Below are 26780 nucleotides of genomic sequence, written 5' to 3'. Positions count from 1 at the left end.
CCTTCCTTTGTGTCCTTGTTTCATCCATATCAAGTTCATTGATCTATTGTGCCATGTCTCTTGCACCACCTTGACTACCTTATCCCTCTACTCCATTTGCTTTCTCAAATCATGGATATTATGTAATCCTATGATTTGTCCTGATGCTGGTCCACCTGTAAATGTAACCTTCTTAAGTTTTCCTTCTTAGATTAGACCTGTCTGCTGACTGCTCTATAATATATTAATTTTGTATTCTTTCAACTAGTCCACTCCTAACAAAATCTGCACACCTGTCTGGTACTATGTACACTGGATGCAGGAACTTCATACCCTCTGTGGAAAATCTCACTGTAGCCACTTCCGTCTTTTTGCTTTGATTTGACACTACAGTGAAACTTTGATTTTACGTTATCTGATTTTACATTTTTCACAATTCTACACCATAAATTCATAGCCCCTGTGAAAAACTCATAAGATCAATGCTAAAAATCCCCGAATTTTACGTTTATTCCTAGTTACATTTACCTCAATTCTACATTCACCTCAATTCTACACTCTTACTTAATGTCTCACTTGACTTCATCCTTCTGTTGACATTTGATGTGTCCGAATGAGTTATAAGTGGTATAAAAGACAGACGGCTCGCACTGAGGGTGTCGGCGGCGGCTGTGGTGGTGGTGGTGGTGGTGGTGGTGGTGGAGATGGTGGTGGAGGAGGAGATAAGGGAGTAGTTCAGGTCATTGATAAGAGGGGAGATGTGAGACAGAAGTGGTGATGTAATCCATGAGCAGCGGTGCGTGCAGAATTAGCAACGTTTACCTTCACTGAGCAATAACGATGCAACTACCACTAGGTTGTGGCAGAAATGGAAAAGCAGCACAGTCGATGCAAAGTGCTCCAGATGGAGCCAATATTTGATGAACGGGCCCAGCCGCCACTTTTTCTTGTGCCACTTATAACTCATTCTCATCTTTTGTCATGTATTTCCAATGTACTGTATTCAGCAACAATACCAGTCTTCTACCGTTTAATATTCAAATACTAAGTCTCGATGAATATGCTCAGTCAGGATCAAAGCCATTTCCAGCTAGTGGGCTCTTATTGGCTGGCGACTTTTATGTTACCCAACAGCCAGCACATCCACCACTCTACACTAACACATGTGAAATGAGCTCGCATAACTGATGTGTGGAGAGGGGGAGTGGCCCCTCAATGACGGGAGCCCAGGTAGGGGTGGAAGCTTTTTGTTAAGTACTGAAAATACACTTTTTGTGCAGATCATGTGCTATGACAGAGATTACAGGTGGAAATAGAACAGGGTTTTGTGATAGCACAATTAAAGACTTTAGTGTTCAAATGTGGCATGTCAGTTGTAACAACTACAGACACTGCTCACATGCTATATACTTTGCAGCACGCACTGTAGATCATAAAGATAGACAGTGCTGATAGAAGGCATGAAGTGAAACTGTAATGCCTGAGCTTTGCTTTTAAATGTACATTTTATGCAGTTTACAGAAATTAACTGAGCCAACTTCTAATAAGCTTGTAATGTCAGTTGGGGAAGTAAACTCATTTTTTCACGTGTCTGTTTCTCTCAAGAGAAGGAAAACGCACACCCCACATGTTAGATTCTGACACCGCACTTTCAGTTTAATTCTCCATGTTTATCAGTTTTTACTTTGTTCTGCGTGAGTCCCAAGGAAAGATCACTCGTTGTTGCAGATGCAATGGCCGTACAATGCAGTGACTAGCAGTCCCTAGTGAAATACACTGAGGGTCTCACAGAGGCCTTCACAGACCATAATTATGCTCCAAACCTTGTACAAAAATAAGACTCCTGTGCCTTATTTTTCCAGTCTCCAACCATCTTCTGAAGTCTCACTATCCGGCCACAGAGGAACATTCCCCTCGAAACTTGGTACCATCCAGTAATGGAGCACCGAATTACTCTCTCCACCATGGTTTCGACTACCTCTCGTTGCACCATGAAATGAGAAATGTCCGGCTCACTATCCATCCCACCTCTCCCACAGTGGTATTCTGCCGTCCACTGAACCTACACAATATACTCGTCCATCCCTACACAACCCCTGCTCCCAACCTCTTACCTCATGGGTCATATCTTTGTAATAGACCTAGATGCAAGACCTGTCCCGTACATTATCTCACTAAGACGTACTCCAGTCCATTCACAAACATCACCTATCCCATCAAAGGCAGGGCTACCTGTGAAACCAGGCATGTGATCTACAAACTAAGCTGCAACCACTATGCTGCATTCTATGTGGGCATGACAACCAACAAGCTGTCTGTCCACATGAATGGCCACCAACAAACTGTGAACATGACATCTTTCATTTAAATGATTGCTTAAAACGCTTTGCCATATGGATCCTTTCCATCAACACCAGCTTTTCTGAATTGTGCAGGATGGAACTCTCCCTCCAATATATCCTATGTTTCTCATATACCTATCCAGCCTATTCCCTGTTCCCATTGCAGCACTACACAGCCCTCATTCCACCAATGCACCCAGTCTTTTTACTTTTCTCCTTTTGAGCTGCCTCCTGCTCTCCCACCTCTCTCCTGCCCTTCGACTGCACCTAGATGCCCTACTCTCTCTCTCCACCTAATTCCTGTACGCTCCCCACCAGCACTTCACTGTCCCCCACCTCTACTGTACTATCCCTCCCCTTCCCTGTCCCATCACGCAGTGCTGCTGCTGCTTGCAGTGTGGCTGAGGCTGCAGTCATGTGTGTGTGTGTGTGTGTGTGTGTGTGTGTGTTGTCTATTTTTGTCAAAGGCCTTGTTCGCTGAAAGTTTATATTATTGTGCCTATCTGCGACTCAGCGTCTCCGCTATATGGTGAGTAGCAACTTTTCTTTTCATACTATTGTTACATTTCATTCTGGATTTTCCATTGTATGATAACTGCTGGTTAATATTTCCTTTTTCAGGTTAGTGCACTAAGCAAGAATATGTGGTACTAGAAAAGAAAGTTAGATTTCACTTTCCATACTGCTATAATAACATTATCTATCAGTGTACGAACAGAAATTAATATTAAAAGAAACATTTATTGCACATTAAAGTTGATTCTGGGCATAAAAAATTTTTGCTATTAAAATAATGAAAACTACATTACTTTTCTCTTTCCTGGAAATTCTGTTTCTAAAATACTTTTCAAGTGCATCTAGAACTCTTGGAAAAAAAAATTTCTCTTGCAATTCTTTCGAAGAGTTTGCCATTAAAGTTTAATGTTTTTGGATCCAGTGTTGCATGAAGATTTATTGTGTAAGCATCAAAGCTGAGCTCTGTTAACAAGTATGGTAACTGTACTTAATTTCGTATCAGAATTGAGTGTATTGAATCAAAAAAAAGAAAGGAATGAACTTGAGAATCTTATTTACTAGTCACACGTACAATTGCTTCCCGTTTCCAGGGAAAAATGAAAGAGAATGAAATTTTTTACATAATATTTGTGTGTGTTGTGGCAAAATACCACCTGACAACATTGAACATTCTTCCTAAGAAAGAATTAGGCAATTGTGAGGATTTTTTTGTGACCTCCAGAAATGATTTGTAAAACAAAATGTTTGTCAATATCAAATTTTTTGCAACGTTTATTGTAAACTTGATGAATTTGGTACCGCTTTCTACACACAATTAGTACAAGGGTAACTCAATTATTGTCTGCAATTTAGTTATATTTTTGTTTATTTTGTAGTACTGTCGTTTTACGTAGATGACACATACTTTGTTTATTTGTTGTTATATCTTTGCAATTTTCCAGCCGCTAGGCTAGTTTTGTTATCACTGCCGTGCTGTTAATCATTGCTGCTCCACTGTCTATTTGCACCGATGAAGATACAACGTTCAGTGATCCATTTTTTGTGGTCAGAAGGCATATCATGGGTTGAAATTCATCGAAGACTTTCGGTACAGTGTTTTGCCACAACAGAGTGTTTAAGAAAAGATGGAAAAATTCTGAAATGGTCGCACAAGTGTTAAGCATGATGAAGGAGCCAGATGAGCATTTACCACCACAAATGAAGAAACTATTGAGCGTTCACGTGAAATGATTCTCTTAGACAATTAACTATTGACAAAGTGGCACATCGTCTGCAAATTAGTCATGGTACTGCCTAAGAAATCATCCATAACAGACTTGGGTTTCATGAAGTTTGTGCAAGATGGGTCCCAAAACAACTCACATAGTTGCATAGACAAACGTGCTTGGACATCTGCAAAAAACATTTGTATCGCTGTGGTAATGAAGGGGACAACTACTTAGACAGGATCATTACTGGTGACAAAACACGGATCCATCATTACGAGCCGGAGAATGAACAGCATAGTATGGAATGGAAATATCCAAATTCACTGTGCAAAAAAAAGTTCAAGACCGAACCATGAGCAGGAAAACTGATGCTTACGATTTTTTAGGATGCACAAGGCTCAGTACTGGAAACATTATGGGGAAAGGGGCACTACAGTAAACAGTGTACATTACAGTGAGAGGCTTACTGCCAGGCTAAAGCCTGCAATTCGAAGCAAACGCTGAGAATTGCTGTCAAAAGGTGTTGTGTTGTTGCAAGACAGTGCCCATTTGCATATTGCTGCCCACACTGCTGAAACGTTCCAGAAATACTTTGTCATGCTTCATATAGTCTTGATGTTGCCCCTTTTGACTATTACTTGTTTGGTCCACTCAAACAGGCATGAAGGGGCCATCGATTTGCCTCGGACGAAGTAGTGAAAGAAGCTGTGCATTCCTGTCTTGCAGCGCAACTGAGAACTTTCTTTTATGAGGGCATCAGGAATCTTGTACAATGAGGGACCAACTGCGTTGAAACACAAGGAGACTATGTCGAAAAATGATGTTCTTCTAAGTTTCCTTCTTCATTTCAATAAAAATTTGTAACTACTTTGTGGATAATAATTGACTTATCCATGTATATTCTAAAATATTCCAGTTCCACTTTTGTAACTAGGGATAGTCTTCTAGGTTGAAGGACCTTTGTCGAGGAAAGTGGTAGCACAATAGAATATTTCAGATTTCCATTCTACTGTAGAGAAACATTTCTTCACGAGAATTTTATGACACTTTTAGTATAATATTACTGTCAGAGCTACATGCTGTACTCAATTGTACAGGGATGTTGCTAACAACAATCATTTGTGAACTGATCAACTTAATGTGCTTTCATTAATTTCCTTTGCTTTCAATCTTTAGGGGACCATGGAAGAAAAAATTTATGACAGGCAAGTGACAAAATTGTCTCTGTCTTGTCGTGTCGTTGATGAACAGCAAATTGAACGGCATTACAATATGGCAGATCTTCAGGAGATGTATATGTTTGACCCTGAGCAAGTGAGCAAACGTCCCACACCCTTGTTACCAAAGGTAAGTGTTCTTTATGTGATTATGATTTTCATAGAAGTGAAATCTCAGAACTGTACTGTAGGGCACAGAAAGAACATACCCAGGTCAAATGCAATAGCTGTTAATGAACTGTTCCTTTTTTTGTGAACAATAACTCAGAACATTTCTAATTGTATTTATATGAGAGACAGTCAAATGAAAATGCTTCATTACATGTTATGAAACAATAGCAACCATGATACAAACTTGAACTGGCCTGCCTCCCCTTTTTCCAACATTTTCATCAGTGACAGCCTGGACGGCACTGAATTCTTTGATGTCTGTCATGCCACAGTCCACAGAGCTTTTATAGCTGTGCAACAACAAACAATATTATTTTGGCATCACTTACTGACAGATAATACATAAGCCAAGTATGGAACATGCATGTTGTCCCTAAGTGTCCTTGTTGGGACACACACGATAAATTAGAAATGCATTCATAAGAGAATTACATAGAAATAAAATTGAATTGACCTTAAACATTACTTCTGACCCACATCAAGAATTCTTAAGTGGGAAGGAATCGTATGAGATGTATCACCCACATTTTAGGAGGTGAGGATTACTACAATTGATTTTTGATACTGTTCATTATTGTGATGGAAGGTTAGAAGCAAAAATAAGTTTTGAAGTATTGTGAAGTGTAGAAAGTCAACAACCACAGTAAATGGTTTTATTATTCTAACTCAATTGTTGTTGTTGTGGTCTTCAGTCCTGAGACTGGTTTGATGCAGCTCTCAATGCTACTCTATCCTGTGCAAGCTTCTTCATCTCCCAGTACCTACTGCAACCTACATCCTTCTGAATCTGCTTAGTGTATTCATCTCTTGGTCTCCCTCTACGATTGTTACCCTCCACGCTGCCCTCCAATACTAAATTGGTGAGCCTTGATGCCTCAGAACATGTCCTACCAACCAATCCCTTCTTCTGGTCAAGTTGTGCCACAAACTTCCTATTCAGTACTTCCTCATTAGTTATGTGATCCACCCATCTAATCTTCAGCATATTTCTGTGGCACCACATTTCGAAAGCTTCTATTCTCTTCTTGTCCAAACTATTTATCGTCCATGTTTCACTTCCACACATGGCTACACTCCATACAAATACTTTCAGAAATGTCTTCCTGACATTTAAATCTATACTCGATGTTAACAAATTTCTCTTCTTCAGAAACACTTTCCTTGCCATTGCCAGTCTAGGTTTTATATCATCTCTACTTCGACCATCATCAGCTATTTTGCTCCCCAAATAGCAAAACTGCTTTACTACTTTAAGTGTCTCATTTCCTAATCTAATTCCCTCAGCATCACCCGACTTAATTCGACTACATTCCATTATCCTCGTTTTGCTTTTGTTGATGATCATCTTATACCCTCCTTTCAAGACACTGTCCATTCCATTCAACTGCTCTTCCAAGTCCTTTGCTGTCTCTAATAGAATTACGATGTCATCGGCAAACCTCAAAAGTTCGTATTTCTTCTCCATGGATTTTAATACCTACTCCGAATTTTTCTTTTGTTTCCTTCACTGCTTGCTCTATATACAGATTGAATAACATCGGGGAGAGACTACAACCCTGTCTCACTCCCTTCCCAACCACTGCTTCCCTTTAATGTCCCTCGACTCTTATAACTGCCATCTGGTTTCTGTACAAATTGTAAATAGCCTTTCGCTCCCTGTATTTTACCCCTGCCACCTTTAGAATTTGAAAGAGAGTATTCCAGTCAACATTGTCAGAAACTTTCTCTAAGTCAACATATGCTAGAAACATAGGTTTGCCCTTCCTTAATCTAGCTTCTAAGATAAGTCGTAGGGTCAGTATTGCCTCACGTGTTCCAACATTTCTACGGAAGCCAAACTGATCTTCCCTGAGGTCGGCTTCTACTAGTTTTTCCATTCGTCTGTAAAGAATTCGCTTTAGTATTTTGCAACTGTGACTTATTAAACTGATAGTTCAGTAATTTTCTCATCTGTCAACACCTGTTTTCCTTGTGATTGGAATTTTATATTCTTCTTGAAGTCTGAGGGAATTTCGCCTGCCTCATACATCTTGCTCACCAGATGGTAGAGTTTTGTCAGGACTGGCTCTCCCAAGGCTGTCAGTAGTTCCAATGGAATGATGTCTACTCCCGGGGCCTTGTTTCTACTCAGGTCTTTCAGTGCTCTGTCAAATTCTTCATGCAGTATTGTATCTCCCATTTCATCTTCACCTACATCCTCTTCCATTTCCATAATATTGTCCTCAAGTACATCGCCCTTGTATAGACCCTCTATATACTCCTTCCACCTTTCTGCTTTCCCATCTTTGCTTAGAACTGGGTTTCCAACTGAGCTCTTGATGTTTGTACAAGTGGTCCTCTTATCTCCAAAGGTCTCTTTAATTTTTCTGTAGGCAGTATCTATCTTACCCCTAGTGAGATAAGCCTCTAGCCATCCCTGCTTAGCCATTTTGCTCTTCCTGTTGATCTCATTTTTGTGATGTCTGCATTCCTTTTTGCCTGCTTCATTTACTGTAGTTTTATATTTTCTCCTTTCATCAATTAAGTTCAATATTTCTTCTGTTACCCAAGAACTTCGTCGAGCCCTCGTCTTTTTACCTACTTTATCCTCTGCTGCCTTCACTACTTCATCCCTCAAAGCTACCCATTCTTCTTCTACTGTATTTCTTTCCCCCATTCCTGTCAATTTTTCCCTTATGCTCTCCCTGAAACTCTGTACAACCTCTGGTTCTTTCAGTTTATCCAGGTCCCATCTCCTTAAATTCCCACCTTTTTGCAGTTTCTTCAGTTTTAATCGACAGGTCATAACCAATAGATTGTGGTCAGGATCCACATCTGCCCCTGGAAATGTCTTACAATTTAAAACCTGGTTCCTAAATCTCTGTCTTACCATTATATAATCTATCTGAAACCTGTCAGTATCTCCAGGCTTCTTCCATGTATACAGCCTTCTTTTATGATTCTTGAACCAAGTGTTAGCTATGATTAAGTTGTGTTCTGTGCAAAATTGTACCAGGCGGCTTCCTCTTTCATTTCTTTTCCCCAATCCATATTCACCTACTACGTTTCATTCTCTGCCTTTTCCTACTACCAAATTCCAGTCACCCATGACTTTTAAATTATCATCACCGTAACTCAATTATCCTTTCCATTTGGAACTCGCCAGGAAGCAAAATAGTGAGATGTCATAAATTTCAATAATTCTCTCAGTATAAAGGTCTGAGAGAGGGAGGTTCAGGGTAGAACTGGAATAGAATGCAGTAATCACTTGTGCATGAAATACCAACAATCCAGCTTAGCTGTATGGTGTCAAACCTCTATATATCTGTCCAAAAAACGATTCACAATGAAAATTAAATATATAAATACTTTAACAACTTTAAAAATTTCAATTACAAGAAATATCCATGTGCCTCTAACTAACTTGATACAAAATATTTGTTACATGACATTGCATATTAGATGCAAAAATACCCATCACTTATTTTCATGTTTGTTTAAACTGATGGCTTTACACTGTTTGAGTGAGGACATTGTGGGGCATTTATGTACACCGTCTCTCTGCAATTGAATCATTTATTGCTGCCTCTTTAGATCATGGAAGCTATTTTTACTGGATGGTGCAATGAATGAAGACTACCCACAAAACTGAAGTTTACTTCTTAACAGTGCTATTCAAATGTGAATGTACACCATAAAAATCATTAGTGATTCACCAATTTCACTGAGTTTAACACATCCCTTTTTGCATATTTGACTGCATTCCTCACATTTCAGGATTGATTAACAGGTTTTGTGTTTGAATTAGTTGCTACAGAGGATAAAACTATTGTTGTTTATCAACTGTTTTGTTTTTACATAGAATGAAACAAAATGTGTCATTGTGTTCTTAGACTTATGTCTTAAAATGTTCATTGTAAGAGTATGTTATGTAGGCATTAGTAATAACTGTTACAATCATTAATTCAATTTAACAAACTGTTTTTGTCATATCTGTATATTACCTACAACAGGACCGACTGCTGGCTGAGTTACTGAAAGAACATGAATACTGGGTTATAACATATCACGAACATGATTCATTACTACAAAACAAAGAAGAGGAGGAGTTAAATGAGGAAGAAAGGAAAGCAGCTTGGGAAGAATATGAAAATGAGAAGCAGGGGAAAGTTCCTCCACGTAAGTATATTATGGTTTTATATAGGTGGCTACTGAAAGCATATACTTCTGTGTCACACTTGCCTTGACTGTCTTGTCTGCATTAAAACTGAATACAGAGCTAGGGAAAGGTGAGTGGCTCCCCCCTGCCCTTTTCCAGGAAGTAAAAGAGGTCACAAGCAACCAGGTCTTGGAGTACTGTGTATATTGTTGCTGTTATTGTTGTCTTTAGTGCAGCCTCACAAGAGACTCGTGACTCTTTACGAGTATACGCATAGTGAGTGTTGGCACTCCCAAGCCAAGGCAGTACTTCTTCTTTTCCTGTGCTGCAGATTTACTCTCTGATTATATCTTTTGTCAGATCTATTTTCTAGGGCAGTTTCCATCCTATCTCACTGCTAGGACGTCGTTTATGTCTTTTCCTCCTTTGTCCCCTTTTATGTTGTACTATATAATTTGGTTAACTTGTGTTCTGTCTCCACGTCTGGGTTAGATCTCCATATTTCCAGTATTCTTTTTCAGAATGTGTGGGCCATTCAGGGAAGGTGACACAAAACCCAAGATGGTTAGTCAGGAGTTACCAGATACCCGTACAGTGGCAGCGCCCGTGACCCCTCAGAAAACACTATTGATGTCCGAGCTGTCACAACCATGCGCATCCCGAGGAGTAGGTACCTTCCCATTTGCGGGCACAAGGAAACCAGGCACTGGCCGTCACACCAGGTGGTCTGTGCTCTGGCTGGGTGGCACCCATGGGGAGAGCAACTCATTTGTAGTAGGCAGAATCATAGATATTTGGCATCAAAACCAGTTATCAGCCAGTGGCTGTGAGGCTCCAGCTGGCTCTTAAGACAGACTGCAGTTCAGTGAACTGAGACCTTAAAAGCAGACAGATGAAGAGCTATGTGAACACGTGTGTTTCTTAAATGTATTGGGAATCTGATTTTACTAGCTTTCGCAACCGGCAGCTGCTTCGTCAGGAAAGAGGGAAGGAAAAGGAAAGATGAAAGGATGTGGGTTTTAAGGGAGAGGGTAAGGAGTCATTCCAATCCCGGGAGCGGAAAGACTTACCTTAGGGGGAAAAAAAGATAGGTATATACTCGCGCACACACGCGCGCGCGCACACACACACACACACACACACACACACACACACACACACACACACACATATCCATCCATACATTCACAGACACAAGCAGACATATTTGTGTGTTTTATTCATTGTATATATATAAAGATTCCAAGACTTACCAAGCGGGAAAGTGCCGGTAGATAGGCACAATGAATAAAACACACACACAGAATTTCAAGCTTTCGTAACCGGCGGCTGCTTCGTCAGGAAAGAGGGAGGGAAAAGGAAAGATGAAAGGTTGTGGGTTTTAAGGGAGAGGCTAAGGAGTCATTCCAATCCCGGGAACGGAAAGACTTACCTTAGGGGGGGGAAAGGATAGGTATATACTCGCGCGCACACACACACTCACATATCCATCCATACATATACAGACGCAAGTAGACATATTTCATTGAAATCTAATTCAAATATGAAACATAGCAAGAAGAATCTTTTTTTTAAATTATACAACAAATACTTGAACATAAATTGTGTTACCTTTCCTTCTCATTAATTAATTATTAACCTACTCAAAACATTCATACCATTCCTAGTTTGCTTTTTAAATCTACTTGTCTATGAATTATATCAGGTAAGTATAGAAATTTTTTGTATCATTATTCTCTTTATTATTGTCCTCGTTTTTCTTTCAAAGTTATAGGACCATATGGACTCGATTATCTTTTTGTTACGATTGAAGCTCAAAGATAACAAATGTATGTAGATTCTACTTTAAGGGACCTGTCACATCTTTGATTGTAGTGGGCCACAGTCTTCTATTTACTATAACATAATGTTCTATTGATCTTCCAATGACAGTACCATAAGGTATTTAGGTAATCCACTTGTTTTGCACTATTATGTAAAATAGTTAATTAATATATGATGCCTAAAAATGTAAGTTCATTTTGGTATAGAACCATAAAATGTCTTTACTGGAAGCAAATAAATATTTCTTCAAATTAAGTGCACATGGAGCCACTCCTGTTCATTAGGTATGACAAAATAAGAATAAGCTTGACTATCTGTATGATAATTTAATCAAGATGGAATAATGGCAGTATTATGGAAACGGCAGGTGCTATTACCTTGTAGTGGAGATGCTAAGTTGAAGATTGGCACAATAAAAGGACATCAAACAAAGGTTTCTGCCAACACACACACACACACACACACACACACACACACACACACACACACACACACACACAGAGAGAGAGAGAGAGAGAGAGAGAGAGAGAGAGAGAGAGTGCATATGTGTTGTTTAATACTGATGAAGGCCTGCTCAGCCTAAAGCTTTGTTTGAAAGTCTTTTTGTTGCGCCTATCTGCAATTCAGCATCTCCACTATATGGTTAGTAACAACTATCCTTTTCATGATATTGTATGATAGTTAAGTTAATCACCCTTAGAAAATCACTCCCAATAGTACAGATTCCCTTTACACAAAACTCGTACAATTTTGGTGTAGACAACAGTCTCTTACCGGATCTCCTTGTTTAATAAATCAGTCCAGCAAAATCTCACCATAAAGAATGAACAAAATCATGCAGCCATAACCTTAATCTAGAAACTCATAAGGCAACTGACACAGTTGTTAAACTAGAGCAGTAATCTAGAATCCTTTTTTTTATTAGTCATCAGTCTTTCTCACTGATTCTCAGAATAGCACTTGCAACGTAAGTCCTGAATTATTCACTGGATGTATTCCAATCTCTGTCTACCTCTACAGTTTATGCCCTCTACGTCTCCCTCTAGTGCCATGGAAGTCATTCCATGATGTCATAACAGGTGTCCTATTATTCTGTCCCTTCTCCATGTCTGTGTTTTCCACATAGTCTTTTCCTCCCCAGTTCTGCACAGAACTTCCTCATTCCTTATCTTATCAGTCCACCTAATTTTCACCATTCGTCTGTAGCACCACATGTCAATTGCTTTGATTTTCTTCTGTTCCAGTTTTCCCACAGTCCATGTTTCACTACCATATAATGCTGTGCCCCAAATGCACAGTCTCAAAAATTTCTTCCTCAGGTAAAGGCCTATGTTTGGTACTAGTAGATTTCTCTTGGCCAGGAGTGCCCTTTTTGCAGCTCTAGTCTGCTTTTGACGTCTCCTTGCTCCATCCATCATTGGTCATTTTACTGCTTGGGTTGTAGAATTCTTCAACTTCATCTACTTTGTGACCATCAATCCTGTTCTTAAGTTTCTCTCCGATCTCATTTTTGCTACTTCTCATTGTTTGTTTTTCTTTGATTTACTCTCAATCTATATTCTGTACTGATTACACAGTTCATTTCATTCAACATATCATGTAATTCTTCTTTCTTCTTCATTTTCACTGTGGATAGCAGTGTTATCAACGAATCTTATTATTGATATCCTTTCACCCTGAATTTTAATTCCACTCTTGAACCTTTTTTTTATTTCCATTATTGTTTCTTCAACGTACAGATCAAACACGAGGGGTGAAAGTCTATATCCCTGCCTTACACCCTTTTTAATCCGAGCTCTTTGTTCTTGGTCATCCACTCTCATTATTTCCTCTTGACTCTTCTACATATTTATATTACCCACCTCTCCCTATACCATACTCCTATTTTCCTCAGAATTTTGAACATTGGGGATCATTTTACATTGTCAAACACTTTTTCTAGGTCGACGTATCCTGCTAACGTGTCTTGATTTTTCTTTAGTCTTGCTTCCATTATCAACTGCAATGTCAGAATTGCCTCTCTGGTGCCTTTACCTTTCGTAAACCCAAACTGATCATCACCTAACACATCCTCAATTTTCTTTTCCATTCTTCTGTATATTATTCTCATCACCATCTTGGATGCTTCAGCTGTTAAGCAGATTGTGTGATAAATCTCATACTTGTCAGCTCTTACAGTCTTCGGAATTGTATGGATGATATTTTTCCAGAAGTCAGATGGTATGTCGCCAGACTCATATGTTCTGCACACTAACTTGAATAGTCATTTTGTTGGCACTTCCCTCAGTGATTTTAGCAATTCTGATGGAATGTTGTCTATCCCTTCTGCCTTATTTGATTTTAAGTCCTCTAAAGCTCTCTTAATTCAGATTCTAATACTGGTTCCCCTATCTCTTCTAAATCGGCTCATGTTTCTTCTTCTGTCACATCAGACACATCTTCTCCCTCTTAGAGGCCTTCACTGTACTCTTTCCACCTATCCGCTCCTTCCTCTGCATGTAACAGTGTAATTTCCATTGCACTCTTAATGTTGCCACTCTTACTTTTCATTTCACCAAAGGTTATTTTGACTTTCCTGTACACTGAGTAAGTCCTTCCAACAATTATACCTTTTTTGATTTCTTCATGTTTTTCATGCAGCCTTTTTGTCATAGCTTCCCTGCACTTCTTATTTATTTCAGCCCTCAGCAACCTGTATTTCTTTATTCCTAAATTTCCCTGAACATTTTTGTACTTCCATCTTTTATTGATCAACTGATGTATTTCTTTTGTTATTTATTGTTTTTTTTTTTTTTGCGGTTTCCTTCTTTGTGCTTTGTTTTTCTTTCCAATTTTTGTGATTGTCCATTTTAGAGATGTCCATTTTTTTAAAACTGTGCTCTCTACTGAGCTATTCCTTATTGTTGTACCTATAGCCTTAGAGCACTTTAAGCGTACCTCATCATTCCTTAGTACCTCTGTATCCCATTTCTTTGTATATTGATTCTTGTTGACTAATCTCTTAAACTTCAGTCTACTCGCCAACACTACTACATTGTGATCTGAGTCCATATCTGCTCCTGGGTACGCCTTACAATCCAGTATCTGGTTTCAGAATCTGTGTCTGACCATGATGTACTCTAACTGAAATCTTCCCATATCACCCAGGCTTTTCCAAGTACACCGCCTTCTCTTGTGATGCGTGAATAGAGTGTTAAGTATTACTAGCTGAAATTTATCACAGAACTCAATTAGTCTTTCTCCTCTTTCTTTCCTTGTCCCAAGCCCATGTTCTCCTGTAATCTTTTCTTCTACTCCTTCCCCTACAACCGCATTACAGTTCCACACGACTATTAGATGTTCATCTCCCTTTACACACTGTATTACCCTTTCAATATCCCCATATACTTTCTATGTCTCTTCATCTTCAGCTTGCAATGTTGGTTCATATATCTGAACTGTTGTTGTAAGTGTTGGTTTGCTGTTGATCCTGATAAGAACAACACTGTCACTAAACTGTTTACTGTAACACACTCTCTGCCCTACCTTCATATACATAATAAATCGTGCTCCCATTTTATCATTTTCTGCTGCTGTTGATATTACCCTATACTCATCTCACCAGAAATCTTTGTCTCCTTTCCATTTCACTTCACTGACCCTTCTATATCTAGATTGAGCTTTTGCATTTCCCTTTGCAGATTTTCTAGCTTCCCTACCATGTTCAAGCTTCTGAAATTCCACGCACTGACTTGTAGAATGTTATTCTTTCCTTGGTTATTTAATCTTTTCCTGATGGTCACCTTCCATTTGTCAGTCTCCTCTCAGTAATCCTAATGAGGGATTATTCCAGAATATTTTGCCAATGGAGAGATCATCATGACCATTTTTCAATTACAGGTCAAATTTCCTGTGGATACATGTCGTGTGTCTTTAATGCAGTGGTTTACATTGCCTTCTGCATCCTCATATGATTGATCTTTGCTTATTCTTCTACCTTCAGGGGAAATGTCCCACCCCAAGGACAAGTGTGAGCTGAACCTCTGTCTGCTCCTCCACCCTCTTTGCCGGGGCATTGGCTGAATGAGGGTTACGTCGTATGCCGGAAGTCTTCGGCCACAAGTGCTGATTATTAATCAAAGTTTTAGCAGTGGCGGGTTTCAAACCCGGGACCAAGGACGTTTTGATTATTAATCAGAGACTCTCCCCCTAGACCACAGGTCTCCTATATGTGCTAAATTTCAACTAGAAAATTGATACTTCCATCCCATCTCTCCCCCTTTCTGATACCCCACCCCATCCCCCCCTTTTTTTTTCCGGAACTGTACTGACCCTAAGAAAGCATCTGAATGAGTCTGTACATTGGTTTGCACAGGTGTTGCCAGTGAGTGGATTCTGATCCATTCCACGTTGGAAGCAGTAAAAAGGCGAGTACAGATGATTCCAGTGATCACCATTTGTAATGATAATTAAATCAAGACCCTATGCTGTCGACAGGCATTGATATACATCTACGGGGAGGATAGTGTGACTGCAGGAATTTATCCCATGCACGCTCCCCCGTGAGACCCACATTCCCAACTTAATGTCCACACACTACATTTGTAGTGCCCCTGCCCATACAGTGTGATTTTAATTCCTTTTTTCTGGTCTGTCTGTGTCTTTCTTGTCCTGTGTCATCTCTTGTCATCTCCATTGTTTGTTTTTATTCTTTGAAGGTGTTTCAAGTTGGTGGAAAAAGTGACCAATGGCCCTAGTAGTCTGGTCCCTTCGATCCCACAAACCAACCAATCCCTGGTTTTGGCCAAGCTCTGTAGTCTACTGGAACACACAAGATCAACAACTGTCCTCCTCCTTTGTGGCGGTATATCTCTCAGTGCATTAATTCTTACTAAACACCCCGTGATTTACTTTGGGACTGCAGCAGGTATCTTTCAATTTCAATTGAAGACATCCTCTATCCTTAGTCTTCCCCCCACCGTCCTGCAGAATTATACAAAGAACCTTTCACTGACTGCTTCAGACTCGTGACTCGACGCAAAATACTGCTTCAGGCTCTTGATTTGATTTATAATCAGATTATCCACCATCTGTGTGTTGCTCAAAGATACCCATCTCCTCAGGGTCTTCAATCGTATTTCACTAGGACGTGTTTCCTCTTCATAATGGCGAAATAGTATCACTGTCCCATCCTTAAAACAAATGAAAAAGTGAATGCCCATCACCAGCTGCCAAACGTTTAGCCATACCAATACCCTCTGCTAACTTTTTCAGAGAGTGGTAGCCCAGTGATTATGAAGGGTTTCAAATCCAGGATCCTCTTGTTCTCCTATCAGTGCAGTTCCTGGGAGGGATGATCCATAATTGCCCATGTGGCTAGGTCAGAAAGACCAGTCTAAAGGGCTTTTTCTAAACACCAACATCTCATTGCAGTCTATTTTGACCTATATAAGACATGTGACATTGCTTAGTGCCATCACATTTTACTTACCCTCCATGACGCATGCTTTCAGTGCTGTTTACCAATTTTTATTCATTGCTTTTTATCCCACTGGTTGCATCTGGTTGGAATTGGTATAGCACTCAGCTGTCCATAGGTCCAAGAGAAGAGTGTCATACATGGCTCTGTACTGAGTGTTACACTATTCCTCATAGCCATCAGTGGGCTAGTGACCTCTGTTGCACCACAAGTCACCCACTTATGCATTTGGTGTAGCTCGCCGTCTGTAGCCTTGATGGAACATCAGCTCTGAGGTTCCAATCAAAGGGCCTCGACTAGGTTGCTTTCCCATGGCTTTCAATTCTCTCCAATAAAAATGTGAGTCATCCATTTGTGTCACAGTCCATCCCTGAAGCAGAACTCTTCATGGGTACCCATCACTTGGTTGTTGTTCCACAGTCCTAATTTTTGCCACTCATCTTCAATGAAAAGCTGCTACGGCTGCCCCAAATGTGTCACCTAGAGAATAGTTGCGTGCAAAACTTAACACTCTGCTTCATTGCTCGTACCTCTAGGGATTTGATATCACTACTCTCCTACATATTTATCAGGCACTAGTCTTGTCCCGATTGGACCACAGCTGCCAGGTTTATATCTCACGGCACCTTCAAGTTTGGGACTGATGACCTCAGATGTTAAGTCCCATAGTGCTCAGAGCCATTCGAGCACCTTCAGGTTTGAAATTATTGGACTCCATCCATAATTTTGGAATAAGTTTGGCTATTGGCAACTTCCAGACTAGTCCCATAGATAGAGTTCTGGCAGAAATGGGGAACCCCCGTATTCAATTGTGATACCCACTCTTGCTCACTTATGAAATCACCACCCGACAGTTTCCTAATCATCCAGTGTATCATGTGCAGGGCTCATTGACACACTGACACTTGCCCTCAAGTGGGATTATCAATTACAGCACAGCTGTAGGCCCTCTGCTGGGATCTCTGCGTAACTTCTTTAGAATTTGTTGCCCATGTTTTCCCATGCAGACCATTTTTGCTTAATACACAGACCATGTATTTGGACTGATCTATTTCAAGGATCTAAAATTTTCAGTCATTCCCATGACATTTTGGCTTCTGTATGTCTCAGTTATTCAGGAGCATGAGGGTGCTACTATAATTTTCACCAACAGCTCTAAAACCGTGGATAAGCAGGATGTGCTTTTCAAACTCCCTCGTGTTTGGAACAACATTTATTGCTGGCAGCAATAAATGGCAGAGCTGATAGTTGTTAACAGAGCCCTACATTTTATTTAACAGGCCTCCCTTGACTGCATTTTAATTTGTATTGACTCATTGAGCAGCCTCTAGGTTATTTATCAGTGTTACTCTTGTTACCCTGTGATATCTACCATTTATGAGTTTCCCTATGACTTTAGTCATGCTGTCTGATAAGCTGCCCTTCTCTGGATCCCAAGTCATGTGGGTATCTCAGAGAATGAAATGGCTGACCCAGAGGAGCGATTATTCAACCAACACTCACTTTGATGATAACCTCTTTTCACTCAGAGATGAAACAACTTCTAGTGAAAAGTCTGTGTTGTCAAGTAGACTATTGCTGCATGGTGCTCCTCCTAGATGGAATCCACCATCCTGTGCCTCTCCAAATTGGTCATGCTAGATTAAATCACAGTTTTATTTTATGTAAGAAACCACCTCTATGTTGTGGTTGCAGATCTTTTACAGGTAGCTCACATCCTATAGGAAACCCCCTCCTTCGGCTCTCCATGCTAAGCTTGGCTTTCCAGGTTCTTTGCCTCTAATATTGGTGGATGACTCACAGACAGTTGAACTGATTCTCTACGTTCTACATGAAAGTTGTTTTTATTCTCCGATATAATGTTTTAAACTACTTTTGTAGTGAAGACAGGGTAGTTTGGATTGGGGCGTCTCATGCCCCGTGCTGGTTCTTGGTCAACCCTACCTCCTTTGCCAGCTGTCTTGGTCATTCCTCTTATATTCTGTAATAATTTTTGTTAGATGTGGTTAGCATCTTTTTCCTGCAATGTACTTTTTCTGTTTTACCGTTAGCACTTGAATGAATAGTGAGTGCTTTTTTCACTTCAACACTTTGTATGTATGGATGGGAATGACAGGGTGCTGTGGAAGCAATGGCCACTTCCATGTGCAAAGTCCCATGGTACACTCACCTGGCCCCACCCATCTATTGACCTGATTATTTCTCTCGCCTTCTTGTATTATTGTCATGCAAATCTCTTGGCTAACAGGGATTCTTTATACTGTAACTGTCTTCAGCCTTAATTGGGTTGACAGTGGTCAGATGCCAGTGGAGTTTCCTCACCACAAGTGAGACCTGGGAGAGTGATCATCTGCTCGGAGCTACGTACTGGACCAATCCATATACTTTAACTCTTCCTTAAATTATTTCTTGGCTCTGACATCAATATTGCTCTTAGTGTCCTTATTTTACCGTTCCTACATTAAAAAAAGACGAACCACGAAGGAGTTACCCAAATTGATCACAAATTGATTTTCATACAGGTATTGACAGAAAATGCAAAATTGTAAACTTTGGCACCCAGTGAATGAAAGCAGTGCACTGCAGTGTAATTTCACCATGTGACGGGCCAAGGATAGTTTATTGAGGACATGTCGATACCAGGGCATACAGTCATTGCGAATTTCATTTGGAGTACTTAGTTCGGCAGTAACTGTACCTTGTAGACAGGTAAATGAACAACATCCATATCTGCCAGCATTTGAGAGAGGATGTGCAGTCAGGCTCAAAGAAGCTGGTTGGAGTAATCACTCGACATTTAGATGGAAGTCATGGTGATGATATTCAATGAGTTGGAAGGATTGGATGAATCTTGGCCGAACACAGCATCAAGAAGGCAGTGGATGACCTAGAGAGGCAACAGAACTTGAGGACTGAGCAGTCCTGAGCAGTCATCAGAGAGGCATTCAAGGCACCAGATTCATCATCATCATCAATCCAATTTGCAACTGGTGCTTCAGTGACCACAAGGACCATTAATAGGCGGCTCATACAAATGGGGCTGAGCTCATGGTACCCCTTGTGCCAATTACAATCGACATCTGTACATCAACAAGCTAATTTCAGTGATGATGGGCACATACGGCCTGGAGTCTCAGTGACTGGAATAGAATTGTCTTCTGTGATGAGTCCCACTTCGAACTGTGTCCTGATGACCAGCAAAGACATGCCTGGTGACACTCTGTTCAGCTGTGGTATACCAACCTAACTGTCACCCATCATATGGCTCGACAACCAGCAGCAATTGCATGGGGGTACCATTTCATTTCATAGCAGGCCTCGTTTGGTTGTCGTGTGCAGCATCCTTTCAGCACATCAGTATGTTAATGTTATTCTACGCCCCATTTTTGTTGCTATTCAGGACAAGCTGTCCTGGCCTACATTTCAGCAAGATAATGCCCACCCGTACACAGTGAGAGTTTCTGCTGCTTGTCTTCGTGCTTGCCAAATTCTACCTTGGCCTGAATCTCTCTCCAATTGAGAATATTTGGAGCATTATGGGCAGGGCCCTCCAACCATCTCGGGATTTTGATAATCTAATGTGCCAGTTGAACAGAATTTGAGACGGTACCCCTTAGGAAAACATTTGAGAACTCTTAATCAGTGCCAAATCAAATAACTGCTTGCATAATAGTCAGAGGTGTACCAACACATTAATTTGTGAAGATCTTTCTCTTGAATCTTTGTTCATCTATTTGTCGTATATGTACATCACATGTACCGACTTGTGTTCCACTCGGACAATTCCTTTGTGGTTTTTTTGTCCCCCCCCCCCCCCCCCCCAATTAACACCAGATTAACTAACCTATTGACTGATGGGCTGTTGATTGCAATGTTTAGTCCCTCAATACCAACCAATCAACCTTTCCAGTTGTGTGTGTAGAACAGTCAGGGCAGTCTGCATATCATACACTTTTGTCTTCTGGTTCATGTAGGTCACTTGCAACAGCAGACTTATTGCAGTTCTTCAATAGAAGACTTGTCACATGTTAATTACCTGTTGTGTAGGAATTATGTCTCGTGCAAAGTACTGTTCCTGTCTGTGCAGAGTAGAAGCTTCAGTAAGTAGACTATATTTTGTAAGCCCCAGTTTTCTTACATGTACTGTCTTTGCCCACTATATGCAGTGGTCTTTGCCCTTTCTTTAATTTTTCATTCAAAAATGGTTTTGATCTAACATTTCTTGGAAGCTCTTCAGCTTAACATGAATGATATTCTCTGGTGTGGGATGTCCTTTCAATTTTTAGTTTCTTTTTCATTAGCTTGAAAGTTTCTGTGTTTATTATTTACTCACTGTAGCAGTAATTTTTTTTTTTCTCCAGTGTAGCAGTGATTTTAGATTTTTGCTCAATAACAACAGAATTTTTAGAAAATGAAACAACATGATATGATATGAAATGTTTGTGTGGCATTATTGGCCTGGAGATCCCATTGATTTGTTCAACCACATAGTGCATAGGCAGTCAGCCATGCTGAACACTTAACTATGGAGGGTGACTTTTAGAAAATAATTTCCTTCTTCTTGAAATACTCATTTCCCAGTGATGCTACTTTCACCTCTTATTCTATTTTGATATTTATAATTCAATACACAGTGGCAAAACTACAAACACAACCCTCAGTTTCCTCTATGACATAATATAATGTCACATAGAGGAAGGTGAAAGTAGACGAATGACGAACACTAGCTTCACTTAACGAAGGTTTATTCAGCACTTGCACATACCAGAGGGCAGAGCTAACTGCCTCCGGCCAGTACACATACAGTATATATACAGCTACAGAACATTGTAGTACACTGATTCTTGCCATTTGTGGATACTTCTAGAAGGTACTTGAACTGAATACAGAAATTAAAATTTTACAGTTCAGAGGAGATTTGAACTCACGAACATCCAAGCAACAGTCTTATATCATAACCACTACACTATGGCGACTGTGCTACTCTGCTTCTTCTGCGACAATATATGTAAATAACCTCCCTCCTAAACAGGAAATTTCCTCATTATTTGATTCGGCAGCTGTACAAATTGCAGTATTTCGCACTGACAGTATCAGTTTAACTTTGCGCACTTACCGAGGTATAAAATTAGTTATATTACTTAAAATTTTATCATTGTGACTGATGTGTACATTGTAATATATGAAATGTCTCCTCTCTGGAATTAAATGTTGTGTTTTCCATGTTCAGCGGCATTTGCCTTCATGAACCAAAACATGGGAATGCACCAGGGACCTGTGGGACAGCTTCAAATACCAACTCAACTGTTACGTGATATGCTACGAAGAGAGGTTAGTAAGCATTATATTTAGAATTGAATAAGTGTGTTGTGTCTGTGGATCTGCAGTAAAAGTACCATATTACTTAACTTTTTCTCAACTGAACTCATGGAATTCAAATCAGATAGTTACACCGTATTTTGTAACTATTCAGACCACACCAAAGCGCTCAGTCACTTAGAAAGAGGCAAGTGATGGGTGCCAATATTGGAAACAAGTTATCCAGAATTTCAGTCAGTACGTAATATGCCCTACTTAAATTGAAAGTAGCACTCAGGTGTAGTATACAGAACTTAAGTTCTGCAAGGTCAGTAAACTTTATTAAGTGTTAAAAATATGGGCTTTTAATAAGGGCAGGTATATAAAAGAGAAGTCCTGTTGCGCCGTAGAAAAATATGCTGGGTGAATGTAAAAATTTTCAAAGTTTCCTCAGTGAGCACCTAGCCAAGCCAAGACAGGCTTGAGCACAGCACCACAATGACATATAGACAGGAAAGCCAGTTCTGAAAATAATGTGGTACAAAACCCCAGACCATTGACATACATTGTTTGAGCGAGATGTCTGAATCACTAATTTAGTCATATTACCTCTTGTGAAGGTAACAAAATGTCATTCTGGCAGCACAGGAGGGTGCTGTAACAACACACACATCTTACAGAAGAACGCCTTTTGGCCCCCTGACATTGCAGGAAGCACCAGTGAGGTGTGGTGAAGATGACTGACAGACCTGGATAACAAGGTCACATTTGATCATCCTTGCCAAGATATAATGTTATTACCTCTGACAGATGGCTGTAAATACTCAGGCTCCTGAGCCATTCTGAATTGCAGTTGCAGTGAGCCAGCTTCAAGGCAAGGCTTGTGATGTGCTGACTACAATTTGTCAGATGGCTACCACCATTGAGACTGCCACCAGCCTGGTCTGCTGTGCTTAGCCACTTTGAGCTGCCAACCTTTCTTCCTCTGATGTAAAAAGTTGGTGTCTTCTACCACCAGCTCTCTGGGAGCCAAATTGGTCATATTTGATGCACTTTCAAACTCTCACTGTACTGGGGAGGTGCATTAACTGCATTAACATTGGAACCATGTCTGCAGATCAATTTGTAATGTACTGCGGTTTGTGGTGAGCTGAGCTCATTGTCTTTAAACTCAAAGTAGTTATATTCAGGAGCAGCCATTCCGACAGAACATTAGATTATAATAAGTGTATAATGACAGTGTATTTAAGTACCTACTCTTATGTTGGGTTTTATTTAGTCATTACAGGGTCAACCGTGTTATTGTCCATCCCATGGCAGTCTACTCTGGAGGAAACATTCAGAATTTTATAAGTTGCTATAGCCTATGTACATGAGAGCAGTGCAAATCAATTTGCAAGCAGCAAGGACTCACTTAACACTTTACAGGCTGGAGCAAAAGACCAAGCATCTTTTGCACAGAAGAAAAGTGTCAGGGAGATGGAAATAGCCTAATGCAAGACTCTGGAGTATGCAGAGAAGGTGCAGAGAGATATTGGCGACTGGTGGACTGAAAACAGACCTTGGGACATGAAAAATATGAATATTGTAGGAAGGACATAAAGAAGGGAAAGAGAGAAAGCAGAGAGTTGAAAGGTGCCTTTGTGGGAGTGGACAGCACGAACAGGTGTCAAGAATTATAAGTTGAGGAATGTGCTTAGCCATTGCAAGCTGTTGCCAGCCCGACTTGCATCCATGAGTGGCACTGGCATCCACAGCCTTCCTGGGGTGGAGAGACCATGACATAAATCAGCACCACCACCCCCATCTCAAGCAAAGCTGCTAGAAGCTTACTGAGAGACCATGACATAACTCAACATCACCACCACCTCACGCAGAGCTGTTGGAGCTTATTGGGCACTCCCTTTGACATTACGAGTGTGCCCTAGTGAAGAGCATCGCCAAGCTATTAGACATCACACCCAGGCGAGCAACACCTACAGCCAGCCAGGCTGGCTGCCCTAAATAGTGGCACTCTTGCTGTGTAAGCTGCTGTGACCTTGCCAATGGCCACAAGAGACAGCTAAGCTGGGTGCATGAGTGCATTCCACTCCTGTTAGCTGCAGCTACCACCTTGCTCATTGGTGCCATGGAGATGATGATACACTTGTAAAACCAACGTTAGGAAATGTATAATTCATTAATACTGTCTCGTCCGTGCCCGGAGCACCTGACAGGTCATCACAGCAATGCTACAAGCTTTGCAATCTTGCATCCGTAAGTGCCACAGCTCACCAAAGTTTGCAGTACTTTATGTAAATTAAATAGCTGATGTCACACACAAAGGTAGTGATAATTTACATGATTTTGTGTAGTCAAAACTGAAATAGTTTCTCTACAAACTATAAAATATTACTGTAAAATGCTACCACAAATAGTTTTATTTGCAAACTAAGATTTTCACTGACTAGAAGGAGGACAATACTAGTCAGCTTCATCCATCTCCTCCATTTCCAGCTTCCTCGAAAATAAATATCAAGTAACATCCCACATACAATAGAATGTAGAAATCCTTCCATAAAAGAAATAAGATTGCTTGCTTTCCTAAGGAACCATTTATTATGTACTTCCAACCTTGAAGTGTGTTCTTACACTGTGATGGATTCCATTAAGGTCTGGAAACCCATTGGCGGTGGACAAGCACTGCATTGTAAACATATTTTGCACCCCACGGGAAAATGCCATTATGAGATCTGCCACACAAGAATTGAGCAAATTTGTGTTCTTACCATTTCTGTTCAATTAATGATAATTGCCTTGAAAGCAGGACCCATTTTAATTCATATGTTTGCATTCATGCATTCAGTCATTCATTCAGTGCTCAAAACATTTCTGAGATTCATCCTACCTGAATCCATGGAATTCGTGGTAGAAGAATTTGAAAATTCTTAGACACATTCTCACATCAATTTATTTTCTGTTTGAAGAAACTGTTATGAGCAGATCGATGGTGTGGCAGTTGATAGCCTATTGTTATATCTCACAGGGAAAATATCTGTGTCTGCTTCCATACTCTGAAAATCACCATGAATTGGATGGCAGAGAGGGTACTTACAATGGTACATGGTAGGATTTCTTCCCATTCCAGCTGTGTATGGAGAACAAGAAGAATTAATACTTATTTGCAATTCTACATGCTATAATTAGTGCAGTTTTGTCTTCGTGGTCTCTCTGAGAACAATATGTGTGGAGCTGATGAATATTTCTACATTTATCACTAAGTACAGGTTATTGAAATTCTGTAGCTGGGTTTTGCTAGGATAATTTGGACCTCTCTTCAAGAGTCTGGCAGTACAGGTTTTTCAGCATTCCTGTAACACTCTATCTGGAGTCAAACAAAACTGTGACCATTCTTTGTATAATATATACAGTATCCACTGTTGATTCTATTTGATAATGATCCCACACACCTAAACAATATTTTGAGATGAAACAGAGACGATTTGTTGGCAGTCATTTTTGTAGACTGACATCATTTTCCCAGTATCATGCTAACAGAGTGAAGTGCCCCACATTCCTTACTTGTGAATGACTGTGTGTGATCATCCATTTCATATCCCCAAAAATTATTTCACACAGGTTTTTGGGTGATTTGCAAATTCTAGTTGTGACTCATTGTATTTGTTGGATAATACTTCTTTCCTTTTTTGAAGTGCATAATTTATCATTTATTTACATTTAAAGAAAGTTGGAACTCTTTGCTTCTCTTTCAAATCCTATCAAGATCTGATTGCATATTTGTGCAGCTTTCCTGAGACAGTTCTTCATTCTAGATAATGCATCATCTGTGAGAAGTCTGAGGCTGCCATTAATATTGCCTGCTAGCTCATTAATACAAAACTTGAACACCAAGAGTCTCAACACACTTCCCTGAGTCACAACTGAAGTTACTTCCACATCTGTCGATGAATCTCCATCCAAGATACATGCTGTATCCTCCTTATCAAGAAATCCTCAACCTAGTCACAAAACTTGCTTTATGTAATTGTGCTATTCTTAGTAAATGTTGGTATGGTACCAAGTTCATTGCTTTTCAGAAGTCAAGAAATACTGCATCTAAAAAGGAGAGGTGTAAAGAAGGAGAAAGATGGCGGATGCATTGCCTGAGGGCGGCACACAAAAGGGGATGAGAATAGAGGTGGAAATTGTTGGGTGGAGAGTGTGGGAACAGTAGGTTACTATAGGTTCAGACCAGGATAATTTTGAGAACAGAGAATGTGTTGTAAGGATAAACTCCCATCTGCACAGTTCAGAAAAGTTGGTGGTGGATGGAAGAATCCAGATGTTTCAGTTTGTGAAGCGGCCATTGAAATCAAGTCCGTTACGTTCAGATGCATGTTGTGCTACAGGATGATATACTTTGCTCTTTGCCACAATTTGTCAGTTATTTTGTATTTGTATCATCTTTACCTTATGTACAGGAGGGTATTTGCACATTAGAATGTATTGGAATTCCTTCAGGTCAGAGTACTCAGTAGTAGTGCAGCTTTGAGATACTGCTTTTTTATGTAAACAGAAATCTTAACTTCATGGTTATGAATACCTGGAACAAATGTAGCAGAGATTGCACAAAGCCCCCAGGAATCCATT

At 40.1% G+C, this 26780-nt stretch overlaps 1 protein-coding gene across 2 annotated transcripts in view; it reads left to right on the top strand.

Annotated features, from left to right (window-relative positions):
- LOC126354093 (transcriptional regulator ATRX-like) overlaps positions 1 to 26780 on the top strand; it is a 479559-nt gene that overhangs the window by 401722 nt on the left and 51057 nt on the right. For both annotated transcript variants that reach the window (XM_050003480.1, XM_050003481.1), the window contains 3 exons: positions 5222 to 5392; positions 9426 to 9591; positions 22084 to 22184. In XM_050003480.1, the coding sequence (XP_049859437.1) occupies positions 5222 to 5392; positions 9426 to 9591; positions 22084 to 22184 (438 nt within the window). The remainder of the gene's footprint in view (positions 1 to 5221; positions 5393 to 9425; positions 9592 to 22083; positions 22185 to 26780) is intronic.

Source organism: Schistocerca gregaria, chromosome 3, assembly GCF_023897955.1.
Source record: "Schistocerca gregaria isolate iqSchGreg1 chromosome 3, iqSchGreg1.2, whole genome shotgun sequence".
Classification (NCBI taxonomy): domain Eukaryota; kingdom Metazoa; phylum Arthropoda; class Insecta; order Orthoptera; family Acrididae; genus Schistocerca; species Schistocerca gregaria.
Note: the sequence above shows the minus strand (reverse complement) of the source record. Positions and strands in the feature narration are given on the sequence as shown.